The sequence below is a fragment of the Lactuca virosa genome, chromosome 4 (assembly GCF_052849685.1).
Source record: "Lactuca virosa cultivar CGN04683 chromosome 4, Lactuca_virosa_CGN04683_v6, whole genome shotgun sequence".
NCBI classification, from domain to species: Eukaryota; Viridiplantae; Streptophyta; class Magnoliopsida; order Asterales; family Asteraceae; genus Lactuca; species Lactuca virosa.
Genome location: NC_136429.1, coordinates 197,524,972 through 197,544,230, shown reverse-complemented (window position 1 = coordinate 197,544,230; position 19,259 = coordinate 197,524,972). Strand labels below are relative to the sequence as shown.

Sequence of the window (19,259 nt, the reverse complement as noted above, 5' to 3'; positions counted from 1 at the left end):
TGGAAACTCTAAATGTATCGACAATGCTTCCACTTCTCCAGAATCCAACTAACAATAATTACTTCTTGATTGTTTTATTATATTTACTTCTTTTTATAGTTTATTTTAACATATTTCATTTCATTTAGTTAATTTTCACTTTCCTTTTTGTTATTTTATATCTATATCTTTGAGTATAATTTCAGATTTTTAGAAGACTAATATGGAGCAGATATGTTCGGGGATCGCAAGAATCCATTAGGCTTGAGGATTAAGGAATCGTGGGCTTGGTGACACTTATAGGGATGAATGGAAGATTCAAGAAGTATGGGCCTTGAACTTAAAAAAAGATGGAAGAAATATTTGAGCTTGCAGATTTGATTGGTCGAGTGGGTATTCGAGCTTTGGATGACTAAGTGGAGGTGAATTGGACCAAAATTGAAGAAAACTTGAAGAATCATGTGCTATAATTTAAGAACCAAGATTTAGGTTAATTATGTTACAAAATGTCATTTTGATGCTAAGGGAATTTTGGTCCTTTTTATGATATTAAAACTTGTGGAATGCTTTGTTTATGTTTTATTCCATTATCAAGTATTATAAAGTTATTAGAATGTAGTATTATGGCGTAAAATGGAATGGAATTGGTAAATGCAAGTATGGAATGGAATGAGGTTGAAAAAAGGAATAGAAATAAGGAATCAGGCAATCCCGCAGCGGTAGAAGGATTTTCGTGGCGCGGAGTTCGAAGTACATTGCTATGCAGTTTGGTCGTCATGGCGTGGAATAAGAGATGACCATGACTCGTTAATGATTTCCGTAGCGCGGTAAACACCTTGACATGACGCGATTTTGAATAGATTTAAATCCAAGAGTTAGGGTTATTTGTTCTTTACCAGCCCATTTTTCTCTCCAAAGCTTTCCTCCGACGATTTCAAGCTTCAAGAAAGTTCAAGTGGCGATTTCACTTGCTTGGGACTAGGTAAGACCATCTCAAACCCTTGTAGTGGTTAGTTTCTCTATTTTCAAGCTTTTGAAGGTGTTAATGTGAAATTCGATTTTAGGGTTTTGATGTTAGATTCTTCCAAGTAATCTTACTAATAATGTTTGATTAAGTGTCTAGAAAATTAATCCATGGTTTATATGAATTTTTCATGGTTGAAATCCATGATTTGATTCTAGGGGTTGAAACCCTAGAAATGGAAATGAAGAAGATGATGATTGTATAGCTTAATCTAGTTAGGATAAGTGTTTGTTATCTTGATTAGAATGGTTTGACAAACATTTGATCAAAGAATGGTCAAGTTAGGGTTTTGTCCAAAATATGAGTTTTTGGCTAAAATTACAAGTGTTGTCTTAACGGATTAAGACATGTATGAAAGGCTTAATGTGTTGTATATGGACTAGGTGGTAGCAAGGAGGGATTGGAAGTCTCTCAAGTGAAGCTTTGGAAGAGTTGGAAGTAGGTTGTTATTCTTCAGCCCAAGGTGAGTTTATACTTCTCTTTTAGATATGTTCTCAGCTTTTGGCTCAAAAGAAGAAGAAAAAATAAACTATTTATGGTCCTTACTCTTCTTTATATATTTATGCTCACAAATGCAAGCCTATGCTTTCATTAAATGAAGACCACGACTTGCAAGTAAGGTGCTATGTGTAAGAATGATCAAAGCAAGTAATCCACCATACCTTCATATATATGGACGGTTTACAAGAGAAAGAAAGGGAAGAAGTGTTGAACACTTCATCTCATTATTATAATGTACATGTAATAAACTAATGAACTTCTATAAGTCCAAAAAGTTGTACACAACTTATTTAATCATACCATGTGATATAAATAACTATTTATACTCTCTCTTATTGTTGTTTTCATAAAACAATAATTCTCCAATTAAATACAAGTTTTATTAATGTTTATTAATAATCAAATTCTAATATATAATCAATAAGTGACAACTTGCTATAATGTGTGACTCTATAAGATCATATGTTATTAGAAAATATCATTCTATAATGATTATTGGACATTTAGATCTTTCATTTCTTATTTATTTAAGTTTTTCATTATGGCATGTCTTCTTCTTAAGAGCAACATATTTTGTAACTTGTCCGGAAATTTGGATTCCTTGATGCCAATCATATCCCGTCTCATCTCTCATCGACTCCACACCAATCCAAGAAGTCTACTTAGCCACTTATTGGACCCACTTGATATATTCAAATCATGAGATCCGTTTAATACGCGACACTGACTCAACCAAATCTTTCATTTGCATTTAAAAAAGTTTGTACATCCATGCTAAACAGTAAACATATAGGTACCACTTATCAATTGGCAATTGTCATACATATTATTTGCCACCTTCAAGACTTTGGTACTCATGGGTTTTTCTTTCGTCTTAACTTTCATCTCCCCTTCGACTAGACTTAGGGATGGCAACGGGTACGGGTATATCGTGTTCCCCATCCCCATACCCGAATCCCTATCCCCATACCCAAGCCCATCCCCATCGGGGATTAAAAATCTATCCCATCCTCATCCCCAATGGGGAACGGGGATCCCCAATGGGTAATCGGATATTTTTCCCCATTACAAAGTTTTGAACATTTATGAAAAATAACGCATAGTTATATATTAACCAACAAAACAAAAACTAATAGATTTAATATAAAACACTATAATCACCGAATCTATTCAAACATGAACAATAACATTCAAGTTTACAAATTATACCATTTTTTGCAAAAAAAAAAATGTCTTTCAAAAATTACACGTTTGATTGTTGAAAAACCTTACTATGACTACTGACTTACTTTCGCTTATGCATTATGATTTATGTATTGATTAAAAAGAAAAACATAAATAATACTATATATATATATATATATATATATATATATATATATATATATATATATATATATATATATCGGGTACCTATCGGGGTCGGTTTTGGGTACGGGTATGGGTACCCGACAGGTAGAACCATCCCCATCCCCATCCCCGATTTTTACATTCGGGTATAATACCCATCCCTGTCCCCAACCCCGGTCAAATAGGGGATTTACCCGGTCAACTTGTGTTAGGGTTTCGGGTACCCATCGGGTACGGGTTTTTTTTGCCATCTCTAACTAGACTCATTGCATTCATACATTTAGACGGTTTGTGTGGATTACCGAAAATCCACGGGATTTTTTTCGATCCTCCGAGGTGCACTGCAATCATGAAGGAAAGCAGAGAAGAAAACGTAATTATATATAAGAGATAGAACCTAGGTAATTTTGGTAATCCACACCAAAATTACCTAGGTTTTATCTCTTATATCATAATTACGTTTCTTCTCTGCTTTCCTTCATGATTGCGGTGCGATATCTTGGAGCCACCTTTTTCTCCTCTAACGCGGTGTTTCATACTCACACAAAACATATTGATGTCAACTTCCACTCTGAGAAGTGAGAAAGTCACACAAAAGGATTAATATTAGTTGATCTCTACACATGATCGACTTGATGATACCTTTAGCAATCAATCTCATACTCCTTAATATTAGTTTATCTCTACACATGATCGACTTGATGATACCTTTAGCAATCAATCACATACTCCTTCATTTGTTTTTCTTTGTTGCTTCAGACTGTTACTCGTCATCCGCTTGTAGGAGCATACCAAACCTAGTATATTTGGGCTAAATGTACTATATAGTTGGATCTCTAGGGCTAGGATCAATGTTCTAAAAAGTTCGTCATGGCTCTGTCATTGCGCGTCATGGTTCTGAGACTTGTACCTGCCGCCAAGCTTTTTTTACCAAAACGTCGTCTTAACTCATATATGTATATAAAATAGAATAATAGTTTAAAATACATATAAAAATATTAATTATATACAAAATTTTCGCCTTAAGTCACGTCTTTCAAACGTCGTGGCTCGCCAAAACTTGGAAAAGCTTGAGGTTTGACATTGCCAACAAGTCACGCCTTACATTATTTAGAACTTGGCTAGGATTAATGTGAAGCATTTTAATATATCATTTCTTACGTTATGCTCATTGCTCAATACAAGGCAAATACACAAGATATTTCCAAAACTTAATCCATCCTTTGCATAAACGAACGACCCAAAGTGAATTTATATCCCACCTTTTTGGGTGGAACAACGAATTGTTATCTTTGTCATATTTATTACAATCCTATTCCCAACAAACATGATACAATACCATTGTATTAAACGGGGCTTCAAGTATTTAACAAAACCAATCGGTTCGATCTAATTTCCTAGAGAACTTATCCTATCAATTTGTGGGTGTATTTCACTAAAACAAGTAGATCCGCAAACTTTTGTTTTCTTCTGTTTTGTGATGAAGAAATAACAAAACAAAGAGAAGTGCAAAGGAAAGACAATGCTGAAAGCAACACCACCCACCACCAACAGTTGAAACTGAAAACAGAATCAAACATATCGTTTTACTCAAAGAAACTTGGAAAACCCACCCATCCACCCACCCACCCACCATCTTTTCCATCAAAAACCTATTCACAATAACATACAACCCCACTAGTATCTACCTACTATATATCTTGAAAATCATAATAAAAAAGAAAAAAAAAATTAAAACTGCAACCTTCAAACTCCACTTTTGATGCATCTTCTACATAGCTACACAGGTATGACATCCACCTTTGATGCATCTTCACATCTCAACACTATGCCCTCCAAGCTTCCTGGCAGCATACACTTTGCCCATTGACACCCTGTTGTGAATGCATCCCCTGGTGGAACTATCATCAGCACATTCTCATTCCTCTGCACTACTCCCATCACACTTACTGTGCTCCCTTCCTTGATATACCTATATCACCCAAAAAAAAAAAAAAAAAAAAACCAACATATTAAATTATTAATATTCATTTCCACATAATCAATCAAACACTTACCCTTCTTTCAATCTCATCACACGATCATCACTCGACAGGTTTCTCTCACCCAACCACCTCACAAACTCTGGAGACAAATCTTTATTCAAAGGATTCACATCAACAACTACCGATTCATCCACATAAGGTGTCACCCTTGCTCCATATCCAGTCTTTACCAATGCCCTTAATCCAGATTGGAAATCAGATATGTAAAAATCCACCACATGCCTCTGTCATTTTTAAAAAAAATTATTAATTAATCATTCACATGATGACACAATCACAAACACAAACACAAACACAAAAGCTACTCACTTCTGATGACCTCAGCCCCCATGTAAACTTCCTATGTGTAGGGTTGGCTGCTTTTGAATCCCATCCTCTGTATTCATATAAACTTGTGGAAGTATACACGCATCTTGGAACCTTCTGGAAGGCTGATTCAAGTGGCACGTTTCCACATGTCACCACCTTCATAATTCATAAATAAAGTTTAGAAAAGTAATATGATTTGATTTAAGAGTTGTAAGTTGAAGAATGAAGATTACATACCCCTGAAACCTTGACATATTGACCATCTTTTGCAGTTCTAAGTTCAGCATCAGGATAACGAGCAATGAATCCAATGATGGATTGTCTACCATAACAAGTATTCCAGGTGAACAACGCTGCAACAATGATGAAAAGAACCACCACAATCACAAGGAGAATACCATTGTGCACAGCTCCAAGAATAAACCCACCAGCAATGAATCCCATCACAAACAACAGAATCATGGACCATAATATTATCTTCGGGAAACCCTTCTTGAATGAGTAATCATCGTCTTTAGTAAGAGTAGTCACAGCCTGATTGTTAACAACGCCGTGTACTTTCATCGAGCCCTTAGAGTCCAGAGGGCCAGAAAATTTCCGGGGAGCTCCGGATGAAGTTAATGGGCCGGAAGAGATTGGGCCGGATGTGATTAGGCCGGTTGCAGGGAGGACCGGCGGCAGAGGGCCTGAATTTTGGCGGTTCACCGGCGTCACTCCGCCAGATTGAGGACCGGAAGACTTTTTTATAGGCTCGCCGTGTTTATTTAGTGGCCCTGAGTTTGACTTTTTGACAGATACAGGAACGCCGCCGGTTGACACAGGGCCTGATGTGGAGTAGCTAGACCTGGCGGCGTTTGACATGATTGGTCCTGAATGTGAAGCGACTCCTGTGAAAGATCCGGTTCTTGAAGGACCGGTTATTGGGCCGGATTTTCTTGATTTTGAGCCGTCAGTGTTAATATCAAACATCTTTCCTAGCTCACCGGATTTCTTGATGTCACCACCTGTGTAAACCATGGCTGAAGAGCTCATGGTCGGAGCTCTTTCTTTTGGCTGCTCCGGCCGCCCTGACACATACAGCCCATTACTGAGCTGATGAGATGGGAATCTTGAACCCATCGGCTTTTCTTGTAGTTACTAAACACCCTGAAGACAAAGATAAGTCGATTAAACAAATGGCTTAAGATTTCAGATAAATAAATGAACAAATCGTTATAGATCAGAGATACATAGCATGTTCTTCATACCAGACTACATCTTCAAGTGGTAGAAATAAAGAAAGCCGATAGTTTTAATTTAAATGGACCTCAGATTGTACGATTTTACAAGTATAAAACGTAATTCAAAACCGGACCATCCTAGAAATAGCGTATAAGCAACAGATAGTTGGTCCAACAAAAAGCTAGATCCCAGAAAAAGGGTTAAAAAGAAGGCACATAAGCACGAACACACCCTTTCACTATCCACATAGCATGCCTACAAGAGTAGATCCGGGGAGTTTAGATGCTTGTAGACATCGAAACAACAACAGATAACAATTGCAAAAGTTGAGAGGCAGAAGTGATACTTAAATCTATGATATTCGACATTTCAAACCCAAAAAAGAATACAAGGGCACAAAGTGAAAGACATTAAAAGGGATTTCATGAAAAGTGCATTCATGGCCGATTTACTTCATTTTCGAGATTTGTGTTGGTTCATAAGGGGTTAGCCCAAATACATGAGGAAGAAACAAGTAGAAAAAAGATCTAACAACCCCCAAATAGAAAAAAGTAAACATACATTACCCATGTCGCCATTTTCATCCGAAACAACAGAATTGAGTAAAATCAAAAAAGGGTGAGGGGTGAAGGGTGAAGAGGGTACCTGGGTCTGAAGTGAAGAAATCAAATCTGAAGGGGATAGGGGAACATGTAGTGAACAATAGGGGTCAGAAGAAGAGGCAGATGACTAGCGAGCAGTTAAGAATCGAGGGGTTTTGATGTGATCCCATCGACATATGATATCGGTATGAAAAAAATCTAATCTTTTCTCTTTTCCTTTCAGTCGTGAGAGAGCAGCAACAATTGGTGGGTTGTCTCGTCGCCCCCAAATACCCTCAAACACACACACACACACACACACGAGATAAAAATATATAAAAAAATTGAAGTGGCCAGTACAGTACTACCTGATATACATACAACTAGGAGAGAGAGAGAGAGGTATCTGTATATTGTAATTGTAATTAATAATAAATTATTAGATGAAGAAAAAACCCTCCAAAAATATTTAAATAAAAAAATAAAAAAGGTGGAAACAAAAGACATTGATGGATGGAAATCCTCTTCCCATCTTTGCGTATTCGTGTCTAGGGGAGAAGTGTGGTGTGGCCTGTGGTGGGTCGACCCGACTCAAACAACTGAAGTCTCAACAATTTATTGTTTTTTAAAATAAAGTGGTTGTGTAATTAATGAAACATAAACAACAAGCAAACATCTGGTCTGGATGACACTAATTTTGAAAAAGGCCAAAAACTACTCTTTCACTCCCAAACAAAAGAGTCATTAGGCGTGATGTGTTACTTGTATATGTATGCTATTGGTTTTTGTCATTTTTACTTTTGTCGTATTAGTTATGTACGGCAAGACTCTCCATAAGTATTAAATATTGTGATACAAAACAATTTAGCTACATAAATAATGAAGAACACCACATGGAGGTGATCGAAAATGCCCAATTATGTTGGTTGATGAGTTTGATAGGTACTATAAGCAACATTTGAATTAAAATGAAAGTAAGGTAATAAATACAAGGTGAAGGTATGAGGTATGTATGTATAAGTTGAATGAGACGATGATGATGAAACGGAGGATAGAGGAGTTGGTGATTTGGTGGGGGCTGTGCTGTGCTCAACAGAAATTGATAAGGAAATATTACCACCTAGTATTACCTATACATTATATATATATATATATATATATATATATATATATATATATATATATATATATATATATATATATATATATATATATATATATATATACACACACACAATGGAAAACCCAATGAACTCCCCTCATCAATAAATTCAAGTAGGCCAAGTGTAATGGTAAAAATGTAGAAAAATCGTAGACATGTACTTGTTTGTTGTGGAAGTTGACAAATGAAGCAAATCCACACATTTAAGTTTTGATACGTCATTCTTGAAATTGGTTTTGAATTGACGGTTGAAGAAACATCATGGCCATCACCATATATTTATTTGTCGACATACTTACACAAATACTGCCAACTCTAATAACGTTAAATTATTAAATCCAACTGAAACTATAAGATAAAATATGTCGTGTATATCTAAAAGAAAAGGAAATAAATAAATAAAAATGCAAAATGCAACGTAACGTTTATCTAGAAAATATAGTCTTGTTTTTAAAATATTAATTATTTTATTAGAATTAGAAGCACCGCTTAAAACGCCACGTGAGTGTCGACTTAACCCCCACCGCCATCCGCGAAAGGCTAATAAAACACAAGAACCCACCCACATCCGGTTCATATCTCAAAATCAAACCGCCTTTGCCAACATGAGAATGAAGACTTCTTTCATCGTCTTGCTTCTTTCGTTACTCATGTTCTTCCTTTTTACATCAGACTCTATTCAAGAACAGCAGCAACAACAACCTCTTCCTCTTCATATGAAAATGAAGACTCTCCTCACCAATATCCAATCCTACCTATTTCCTCCCAACCTGGAGTAAGTTATTCCCTTTTATTTTATTTTTTGTTTATTCATTTGTAGGTAAAAGCTAAAAACAAACAGCTAACATGTAATTTTTACGAATTGGTTTAGTTTCAGAGGAAGCGTTAGTGTTAGCAAAGATGAACCCAGTGTGACCGGTGCAAGTGAAACAGAAGGCGGCGCTGGGGACAAGTTTAAAGAGGCTGTCGCCAAGAGTCTAGGTGAAGGGAAAGCAACCGTTGAGGAAACTGCCAAAACCGCCGCACAAAAGCTCAAGGACACCTTTTCTTCCCATCATGATCCCCAAGAAGACCTCTGATCACTATAATGTAGAAAACATCTTTTTTTTTTCTTGTAATCGGTTTTGTTTTATTAAGTAAACATTTTTTTTTCTTTGATTTTGCCGTTTTTGAATACGTCCCAAATGGCTCCGCTCACGCGCATTGGAAAGTGTGAACACAATATTCTGGATATAATAAAGCAAGCAATACCAGCAACAACAGACAGAGAGAGGTTTAATGAATCATGTGTGTTTTCCTCACGCAACCAAAAAAAAAAAAAAAAAAAAAAGATAATTGTTTATTTTGGGGCAGTTCCTTGTAATCATCCTCCACCTTTGAGAACCAAACAAGAAACGACGGAAAAAGCGGAGGACTTCAATTATTCTGATACTCCCAAAACCGAGCGCCACTGCCAAAAACAAAATAATGAAATTTTAAAATTAAAATAGTAAGATGTGTAAGTAGTAAGAAGGTTAGTTATATGTAAGTGAGTGAGATAATTGAGTAGTAGGCCAGAAAACAGATTATTAGATATCCAGTAAAATTATTATGTCCTATGGGGTATAATTATTATTGTATTCTAAAGCATGGAAAAGCGAATTTCCCACTACCAAAATACACAATTAAATAAAGGCCAGGCCGGGTAATCATCATACTTAACATACAAGGGTAGTAGGACGTATTTATACAGGACTACTTATCACACACATTCACGCTCCTCATCATTCTTTTTTTGTTTTTTTTTTTTTAATTTCATTACCGAACAGAAAGTGCAACATATTGATTTACAAATTGTTTCTACACAACTTCAAAATATTCTAAATTGTAAGATACTTTTCACATGTTCCATGACATTGCCTAAAAGCTTCCTTCCTGTTCTAAAGTGTTCACTACAGTGTAGGGTGGAGTGGAAGCTTTTGTCAAGGGGTTGGCTAAAAAGACACCCCAATTTACCATTTAGACAACCCTAATTAATTTTTGAAGTATTTTTATTGGTTGAAATTGCCTTGTTTTCCGAAAAAACTGATTACAAGTAGTTGATTATAGGTTGACTTTTTATAAAAATGATGATAGGGTGTCTTATTAGCAGCACCCCTTTGTGAAAGGTGATAGTTGAAACTTTGATTAGGTTATAAACAGCTTTCCATCAACTTGGATGAGATTGAGGGTTATCTATCGCCTTTCATCGGGGGATGCACCTCGGTTTTTGTATGTCGTTAACTTTTTGGGACTTTACGCCCTTTTACTTTAAAACAGAAACCAACCAACCTACCCGATTAAAACATCATTATCATTACTATATACTATACCACACAAAGGAGAAATAAAAGTCAAAATATCAAACTTAAGGCCTACACCCTACTTTAGTATGTCTCTTTATCCGTTCCTATAAGTCCGTCTCTATTTTATGATTCCATTTATGGGCTCAAGGATGATTAAACAGATATCTTGTTTTATACTAAAGAAGGTTATGCACACTAGTAGGGTCCACATGAGGGCTGATGAATATGGAAAAAAAATTATTATCTAATAAAAAATGTTGTCATTAAGCATGATAAATCAGAGCCTAGAGGCATATGGCATGAGCATGTGGTATCAAACTTTGGTGATAAAGCTAGTAGCACTGCACTTCAACAAGATCTAGAAGAAACTTATGAGTTCTAAATCAGGGTTAAAGCAAGTCGAGTATGTTGTGTAATTTACTGGTACATACATGATACATGATGATAGATATATTTGTTTTATGCATGAAAGAAGAAATTATATAACACATTGTCATGTTTTTCTTTGCACAAAATGATGTTACGATTATATAGCAAAGATATATGTTTTATTGCATATTAAAATTAAAATGATGTTAGGACACTTGGTATTGAAAGTCGGACAGGATATGGCGTAACTTATAAGACAGCTGTAAATTGACCCCGGGCTACTATAAGCTCATGGAAGACATTTAGAAGAAGGAAGACATTAACTATTATTCTTGAACCAAATTCGATAAGATGCTTAGGAAAAATGCTAAATCACAGAACCATAACTATTCACAAAGCTTAAAGGTTACATTTTCCATACATGTGTATATAGAAAGTTAATTCGTGTACAACTTATGAAAAGTTTGGAAAGAAATGGTTGAATACTTTGTTGATGGGAAGTAGATCAACTTTGGTTAAACCCATGTTTGGAAGTTTGGGTCTTATCTTCTCTCAATGTTTAGATCTCCAACTAGGGTTTTGAATGATCTTGAAAAAAATGGGTCAGTACATTTTTTGGGAAGGTGAGATGGGAGATCAAAAAGTGCAGTGGGTGGGTTAATTGGAAGAAGATTCTCGAATCTAAACAAATAAGATGATTGAGAATTGGTAATCTTTTTTGCTACCAAACCGACTTTATTAACTACATGACGATGATGTTTTTTCAATGCACACAATTCTTTATGGATTGAGTGGATTAAAAATATTCACAAGGATTACGAGTTATTTCAAACCGGTTGTAGAAGAAACATTGAAGGCTCCGTGAGTGCATTTGGTTAAAAACATTAATGGTTCAGTTGATCATAATTTGGATATGGCTTCTTTTATGACTCAAAGCCGAATTGTAAACAATGGTGTATAGGCATGACACGCAAAGTTGATCATAAGTTGGCTACTTGGTTTTTATGATTGTATGATTTGGAAAGGTTGCTTCGTGTTATGTGGGAGTGGGAGTGTAAGGAATAGAAAATAGGTTAATCCAAGTTCCTTTGAATCAACAATCCTTGTCCAACATAGTGAAGTCATCTCAGAGAATGTAAGGAATAGAAAATATTTAGATATTGTGGTTATGACCTGTGACTACCTTATGAATGACTTAAATATTTTGAAGGGGCCAATGAAGGAACTTTACTTATGGATTTCGGCTACAAGTAAAAGTTTAGTCCAGTGGGGCCAGAAGATTCAAAATCCATTGCTTGATTCTTTGAATTTTGAATGTTGTGTTTCTCTGGCTAGTTTTGGTTTAAGAAAATTCAACCTGTTGTTAATATTGTTGTATCAAACCACGATGATGTAACGAAAGATAATCTGAGCTATAGAACTTTCTAGTTTGTATACAGGTTGCAAGATACTGAAGATGAATGCGGATGGGGTGTTACAATATGTGTGTATGCATACATTACATACACACACAAAGCCTAATCCAACAAAAGAACTACACAATGAATAAACTAAGTACTAAAAGAACACATGCTCAAGCTTAAATCTATTCATGTTTTTTTGCTTATTCGGCGTTCTCGTATCAGTTGTATATATAAAACAACAAAAATTTGTTGCGTCACCTCCTCTACAAAAGCATAACATGTATATTTGATTTTATAATTCTTTAGTTAATCTCTAGTTTCATAATTTGTGATATTCAAATCTCTCCACTTAAAGGGGCAAATTTGTATGCTTGTATTTATGACCTAGCAATTCAGGAATACGGTCAACACCACATCCAGTGTGCAAAGCAAACTACCTATACGTTAGCAGCAATAACTCAAACCAACTATAAATACAGACAGCATATATGCAGGTACAACCTCGATAATTATAGTAATTTTATTCTTTTGTCCTCCAGCCTTATTTTGGTCCCTTCTTCCAGTAATATGTGTTATTCCAGGAAGAATATGCTTTAATCTTATTAAGGTATTGCACACTCTATCAACTTAGTACATTTACATTAACCACCACATAAAGCACAACACATACTCACATATCAAGTAAGTAGTCATCTTTCACAAGTATTGCATCTAAATCTGCTTGGGAATTTTTCAAGCATCTCTTTCTATTTTTTTTTAGTATCCTATATAGAGCTATTTATCTTCCCATATTACATTTGGGAGGAAAAGCGCATGCTTCAAAAGCCTACCATAAGGATGTATGATAAGGAACATCTATCACTAATTTCCACAAGGACGGAACGAAACGGCATTTCATGGCAATAAATTGATGACGGCCAATCAGGGTCGTGACATGAATCAGATAAAAATCATATTTTTAAACGTAATATGTAAACGGGGATCAATGTCAACATTTGTTAGAATGTAAAGTGATCTAGATTCATTGCTACGCATCAGCAACTACCAATCCCAAACATAAATTCGGATTGAAAAAGACAAACAACAAACAGAAGTTTCCTTTAATCGTTCATGACAGCATATGTTAACCGATTTCAAAAGTGTGGTAGATCTTATTCGCGACAATTTTATAATAAAAATCGAGCAAAGTAAAGGAATTTACCTCGACCGGATAAACAAATTAGTGGCCGCCGTGCTCTTTGGCATGTTGCTGATGCTCAAGGTGACGTCGCTCCTCAGGAAGAGCGACGAGGTAAGAGAAGATCATGCCACCAAAGCAGATATGATAGAGAGGTGCGATCGAGTCGGTCAGGATGTATTTGGCATGGTAATTATCCAATGATCTCTGAATAAAATTTTTCGCGTTGCTCGTTGTCACCATCGGCTTCACATGCGCCGGCACGTCTTTCACTTTCATTCCCTTGATCTCGCTGAAAAACTTCCTCATCGCCATTTCCAGATAGAGAGAGAGAAAGATAGATCGAATCTGCGAAACCCTAACCCTTAGCTTGGTTGATTGAAGAGGTAATTGGGCGAGCAACTTTGTGGTACTATTGACAAATCCCCGTTTCCTTTTTTATTTTTAAGTTTTGGCATTTCCTTGTATAGGCAATTGGGTCGGGTAATACCCATTTTAGATGAAATACAGATCAGACCCATAAGAATCAAGGGGGGTGTCCAGCATTGGTTGTTTTAAACAAACTTTTGTTTTTTATATAAAATTAGCTTAATCGGTATTATAATATATTAAAATACGCTTGAATTAACTTATATGATAATAAAACGCAATAAATTGATACATCGTTATTTAGTGATTGATAAATTTTGTTTGTATATTTAAAATGACCAAAAATACAATGGTAAAAGGGTAAAATGGCATGCATGTTGTTGGTGATAAACAAAGGAAAACGAGGTAGGTTTTCTAGGATTAAAACAATCGAAAACGGTAAATTGATTTCCACATATACTAAACATTTTTAAATAAGTTATAAGGCTTTAAAATAACAGATTGTTCAATAAACATCTTATGTATCCAACACTCAAAAAATAGTAATTAATAGCATCAAACTGTAATGAAGTAATAATCTCAAACACCCTTGGGTGCCTCCTTAACCATATTCCTCTTATGTTCTTTTAGACATATCATGTTTATATACAATTTTTATTTAGATAATAACTAAATGAACAATAATGGAAGCCCTGTGTCACAAAATGATCATGTTTTATATGCAATAATAAATGTATTAACCACTCAATTTTGAGTTAAATTAAGAAAAATATATTACATTACATATAAATTCATACACGACTTGCAACTCTATTTACACCATGAAAACTAAATTCTTCTCACCTATTCATATATTACAAGTTACAACATATGATATCATCAACATTGACACATTAATACCCCAACCAGGTGGGTGGTATTGGCTGAAACTTCTGCTTTGCACAACCAAGTACATCATAATATTCCTCCATTCGGCTAAAACAATCCCTGAAATCCGTAAACAGCTTCTCAAATACCTTCCACAGGACTTCATATGATCTTGAATATGGGAATGGAAGAAATGCCTGCAGATTCAACCAACATCAACTTAATCATATTCATAACTTGCAACTTCAATCTAATTAAAACCTTCTCCATCATGACTGTCCTATCTGGACAAGACAGGGCATGACATGAACTGACAGCACAGGACAGGACAGAACAGACCAGGATAGGTTATAATGTGAAAGATATGTTGAGTAGACGACTTACATCTCCCTCAAGTGCAAGGCGCTTGAGCAACAGAAATGTTTTCTCACTTTCTTCCAAATTTTCAATTACTGCCAACCAAATTTTAGAAGCAAGGTCATGAGCCTTCTCCCTTGACATGCCACAAGCTATAAATTGATCTAAAGAAACAACACCAGTATAATTAATACCATAAGCATCAAGAAGTAGCTAGGAAAAGACACTGGTCAGGGTAAATTCCGTATAAATTAATTCATCAAGTAAGTCAGGCAGGAAGAAATACACAAAAATGCAAGCTCACCTATTATGGTTCCATGAAGTATTCCAGATGAACACGGCATTTTTGTAATCTCAAGTTGATCTTTCAGAAACAGATAAGTATGACCTACAAGCTCATCCATTTCACCATCCAGTGAAAATAAATGTTTGCTCACATATAATGCAGCATACCTCCTGAGAAAGTAGGGTTGTTGATTTGTTGTTGAAGATGTATAGTAAAGAATCCATATTGTTCATAATAATTCTGTTTCTATCAACTATAAGAACTTGGTTATGCCATGTACCTTTTGCTTGATCCTTGAGGAATTGGACCAGGCCACCTTTTAGCCTGGGAAACTAAAGGAAAACTTCTGATAAGAGCAGCATGCCACAGGCATTCTTCTTGAAAGAGATGAGCCCATTGCCTTGATACACAAGATACTACTCCCCACTCCATGATGGGAACTCGGATAAAGATTTCAACGAGTAGATGATCAGGGAGTTTACCAAAAGGGTCATCTGAATTAGGTAAACAGACACTTCTGTTCTTATCCGCCATTACCCTGGAGAAGCATATGATCAGCCAAGCAAGGATCGTATAAGTATCTAGTTCTGAGAGGAGATACTATCAATTTTTTCTAGATAAAAGTTTCAAATTCGTCACAGTCAGTTAGCGCCCCTTGTTCTTCTACTTGCTTAAGATGGATTGTTCTGCTTATTAAGTAAGCTAAATTTCTGGAAGGGCAAAGGATAATATTTAAATTGTAGTATCTATTCGGCTTGTGGTTAAAAATTAAAGCACGAACATGAGGGATCTTATAATATGGAGCAGAAATTACTTACTTAGTGGCTGAAAGGAGACAGGGGAAGCATCTACAGCAGATATTCAACTGATTGTTGAAGATTCCGCATTCATCAACGACAAAAGTCACAGAAGAGGATCGAGAAGCAGATGATGAGATCAACAAACAACACCAGCAGCAAAGGAGATGATGGATGAAGAAGATGGATCAGTAAAGGAGGAAGCGATTGATACGTGAGAGATGGAGAAGAGGAGATGGTGGTGGCTGGGATGTCATGTCTTATTTCTTACATCATAAAAGTCGGAATATTAGATTTTTAGGAAAATGACATAAAAACAGTTTTAAAAAAATATTTGTTTTATCCTCGGTCATAGGAACTTAGACCACCTACGCCCCGGTGAAAACCACCTCGACCATATCAGAGTAAACAACAATGTCGAATCAGGCCGCCCCTTGCCTTGAAAGAATTAACACGTGGCCACCAGCTTTCCCAAAATAAGGGGGGATCTGCTGCTTACTGCTCACGGAAACATCCGACCTATACTATAAGTCGTCCGCCTAATTGCACGTGTTTTAGGTCCAATAAAGCCGGATGTTTTGTTTAAATTGTTCATTTATACCATTTTAGCTGGTTTCCAGGTAACCCGTTACCTGATACCAGTAAAGTCCTTGAGTTTTTTTCAAAATTATTCGTATTTACCCTTAAGTTTTCAAAACTGTTCGGATTTATCCTTATTTTGAATTTTTGATTATAATTATTATTATTATTATATATGTTTAATAGGTTCTTGAATGCATAAAAATATTTTCATAAATTTAAAAATATATTTACTTATATTTAGAATTTAAAAATATATTTAATTCTATTTACTATTTATATACATTTGAAAACCAATGTACGTCTTTAAAAACGTATTTATATATTAAAAATATATTTATTTTTATTTAGTATATATATATATATATATATATATATATTTCGTATAAAAATATATTGTATACATATAAATATAAAAAATATCTATTTATAAGGTTTGTATAGTATATAAGATATAATTATATGTATTTGTACATATTATATGTATTTATTTCATATATATATATATATATATATATATATATATATATATATATATAGTTTTTATATTTATATGAATATTTATATGAATATGATAGTTTTTATACAAAATAAATACATATTTATATCTATTAAATACATTGGCAAATGACATAAAAGCCGTTAAGTTTTCAAAAAAAATGTCGGTTTTACCCTTAGACGTGTTTTAGGTCCAGTAAAGTTGGATATTTTGTTTAATTTGTTCATTTATACCCTTTTAGTCGGTTTCCGGTTAACCTATCGGTTACCTGATACCAGTAAAGTCCCTGAGTTTTCAAAATTATTCGTATTTACCCTTAAGTTCTCAAAAATGTTCGGATTTAACCTTATTTTGATTGTTATTTTGATTATTATTATTATTATTGTTATTATTATTTTGATTATTATTATTATTATATTTTTATTTGTAATTGTAGGTATAAATAAATATTTATTTCATATAAAAATATATTGTATACATATAAATATAAAAATACATATTTATAAGGTTTATATTGTATAAAATATATAATTATATATATTTGTACATATTACTAAGTATAAATATGTATTTATTTCATATTTTTATACAAAATAAATACATATTTATATCTATTAAATACAAATAAAAATATTTTTAAATGTATAAATATGTTTTTTTTTGTATTTAATAGATATATTTATTTGATTGTATTTAATAGATATAAATATGTATTTATTTTGTATAAAAACTATCATAAGCATATAAATACGAAATAAATACATATTTATACTTAGTAAGCAAACACTCAAAACTTTTTTTTTTGTTTTGGTTCATGAATCACCAAAATAGTTAAAAAAAAATATTTTGTTTATATGTATTTTACCATATAAATACATATCATATATATATATATATATATATATATATATATATATATGAAATAAATACATATTTATACTTAGTAATATGTACAAATACATATAATTATGTCTTTTATACAATATAAACCTTATAAATAGACATTTTTATATTATATGTATACAATATATTTTTATACGATATATATATATATATATATATATATATATATATATATATATACCTACTAAATAAAAATAAATATATTTTTAATATATAAATACGATTTTAAAGGCGTACATTAGTTTTCAAATGTATATAAATACTAAATATAAGTCAATATATTTTTAAATACTAAATACAAGTAAATATATTTTTAAATCTATAAAAATATTTTTATACATTCAAAAACATATTAAACATATATAATAACATTAATAATAATAATAATAATAATAATAATAGTAATAATAATCAAAATAATCAAAATAAGGATAAATCCGAACATTTTGTAAAACTTAAAGGTAAATACAAACAATTTTGAAAACTCAAGGGCTTTACTGGTAGATTAACTACTAACTTGGCCTTTATTGCTGACAGGTACAACTTCTCTATACTGTGCCCTAAGCCTTGGATTGTCATTTTTTTAAATAAGTGATTCTGTAACATCCCAAAACTTTCAGATAAAATTTTTATTTTTAAATTCATTCCAATCGTACGATAATCATACTAAAACAGTCAAGAGTATATCATAATAAAATATTATCAGAGTATAAAATCCCAAAATTACGTGAGGATGCAGTGCGGTCAGGCCAGACCCTTCCCTTTCGAGTTGGAAGTACCTGAAACATAAACTGAAAACCATAAACACAAAGGTTAGTGAGTTTCCCCAAAATACCCCATACCATATATAATAGTCAAGCATATATGGGTGCTTTCAACCGCTACTGGGTATATTTCAACCCCTTCGGTCTCTAATAGTTTCATTTTATTTACTTCTTTTTATAGTTTATTTTAGCACATTCCATCTCATTTTAGTTAATCTTCATGCATATTTTCTCTTTTTGTTATTTTTCTCCTTTACCGGGTGCTTTCCAGTCTTTTGAGCTTATTTGCAGGATTTATCGAAGACAATTTGTCATTGGAGGTATGGAAGGAGTGCGGGACTATTAGGGGCTTGCAATTTGTTCGTGAACTTGAAGTGTGGCGATTGGGCTCGG

The 19,259-nt window shown here is 33.8% G+C and overlaps 4 protein-coding genes across 5 annotated transcripts; 1 reads left to right on the top strand and 3 right to left on the bottom strand.

Moving 5' to 3' along the window:
- Window positions 1–4,380: 4,380 nt before the first annotated feature.
- LOC145107885 (protein SHOU4-like) lies at window positions 4,381–7,356 on the bottom strand. Of its 2 annotated transcripts, none has more exons than XM_079044841.1 (5): window positions 7,075–7,356; window positions 5,446–6,345; window positions 5,209–5,364; window positions 4,912–5,123; window positions 4,381–4,826 (listed from the first exon to the last, which is right to left on the bottom strand). In XM_079044841.1, exons 2-5 carry the CDS (start codon window positions 6,325–6,327, stop codon window positions 4,634–4,636), a joined length of 1,443 nt encoding a protein of 480 aa, XP_078900967.1. In that variant the 5' UTR covers window positions 6,328–6,345; window positions 7,075–7,356; the 3' UTR covers window positions 4,381–4,633. The 2 variants fall into 2 exon arrangements, with proteins under 2 accessions (XP_078900967.1, XP_078900966.1); XM_079044840.1 differs by having other exon boundaries at window positions 5,446–6,354; window positions 7,075–7,354.
- A 1,330-nt stretch (window positions 7,357–8,686) lies between these two features.
- On the top strand, window positions 8,687–9,330 carry LOC145107883 (uncharacterized). Its single transcript, XM_079044837.1, has 2 exons — window positions 8,687–8,947; window positions 9,044–9,330. The coding sequence occupies exons 1-2, from the start codon at window positions 8,778–8,780 to the stop codon at window positions 9,249–9,251; spliced, it is 378 nt and encodes a 125-aa protein (XP_078900963.1). The 5' UTR covers window positions 8,687–8,777; the 3' UTR covers window positions 9,252–9,330.
- A 45-nt stretch (window positions 9,331–9,375) lies between these two features.
- Window positions 9,376–13,891, bottom strand: LOC145107884 (uncharacterized). Its single transcript, XM_079044838.1, has 2 exons — window positions 13,470–13,891; window positions 9,376–9,622 (listed from the first exon to the last, which is right to left on the bottom strand). The coding sequence occupies exon 1, from the start codon at window positions 13,758–13,760 to the stop codon at window positions 13,488–13,490; it is 273 nt and encodes a 90-aa protein (XP_078900964.1). The 5' UTR covers window positions 13,761–13,891; the 3' UTR covers window positions 9,376–9,622; window positions 13,470–13,487.
- A 671-nt stretch (window positions 13,892–14,562) lies between these two features.
- LOC145107882 (uncharacterized) lies at window positions 14,563–16,407 on the bottom strand. The gene is made up of 5 exons (XM_079044836.1): window positions 16,143–16,407; window positions 15,605–15,862; window positions 15,343–15,494; window positions 15,066–15,202; window positions 14,563–14,878 (listed from the first exon to the last, which is right to left on the bottom strand). Exons 2-5 carry the CDS (start codon window positions 15,856–15,858, stop codon window positions 14,708–14,710), a joined length of 714 nt encoding a protein of 237 aa, XP_078900962.1. The 5' UTR covers window positions 15,859–15,862; window positions 16,143–16,407; the 3' UTR covers window positions 14,563–14,707.
- Between the last annotated feature and the right edge of the window lie 2,852 nt (window positions 16,408–19,259).

Coding starts and splice junctions, on each gene's coding strand:
- LOC145107885 (XM_079044841.1), bottom strand. CDS start 6,327: ATGGGTTCAAGATTCCCATCTCATCAGCTCAGTAATGGGCTGTATGTG. Junction 5,365..5,445: donor AATATGTCAAGGTTTCAGGG/GTATGTAATCTT, acceptor TGAATTATGAAG/GTGGTGACATGTGGAAACGT. Junction 5,124..5,208: donor GGGGGCTGAGGTCATCAGAA/GTGAGTAGCTTT, acceptor TAAAAATGACAG/AGGCATGTGGTGGATTTTTA.
- LOC145107883 (XM_079044837.1), top strand. CDS start 8,778: ATGAGAATGAAGACTTCTTTCATCGTCTTGCTTCTTTCGTTACTCATG. Junction 8,948..9,043: donor CTATTTCCTCCCAACCTGGA/GTAAGTTATTCC, acceptor GAATTGGTTTAG/TTTCAGAGGAAGCGTTAGTG.
- LOC145107884 (XM_079044838.1), bottom strand. CDS start 13,760: ATGGCGATGAGGAAGTTTTTCAGCGAGATCAAGGGAATGAAAGTGAAA.
- LOC145107882 (XM_079044836.1), bottom strand. CDS start 15,858: ATGGCGGATAAGAACAGAAGTGTCTGTTTACCTAATTCAGATGACCCT. Junction 15,203..15,342: donor ACTTCATGGAACCATAATAG/GTGAGCTTGCAT, acceptor TTGTTTCTTTAG/ATCAATTTATAGCTTGTGGC. Junction 14,879..15,065: donor GCCTTGCACTTGAGGGAGAT/GTAAGTCGTCTA, acceptor TTGAATCTGCAG/GCATTTCTTCCATTCCCATA.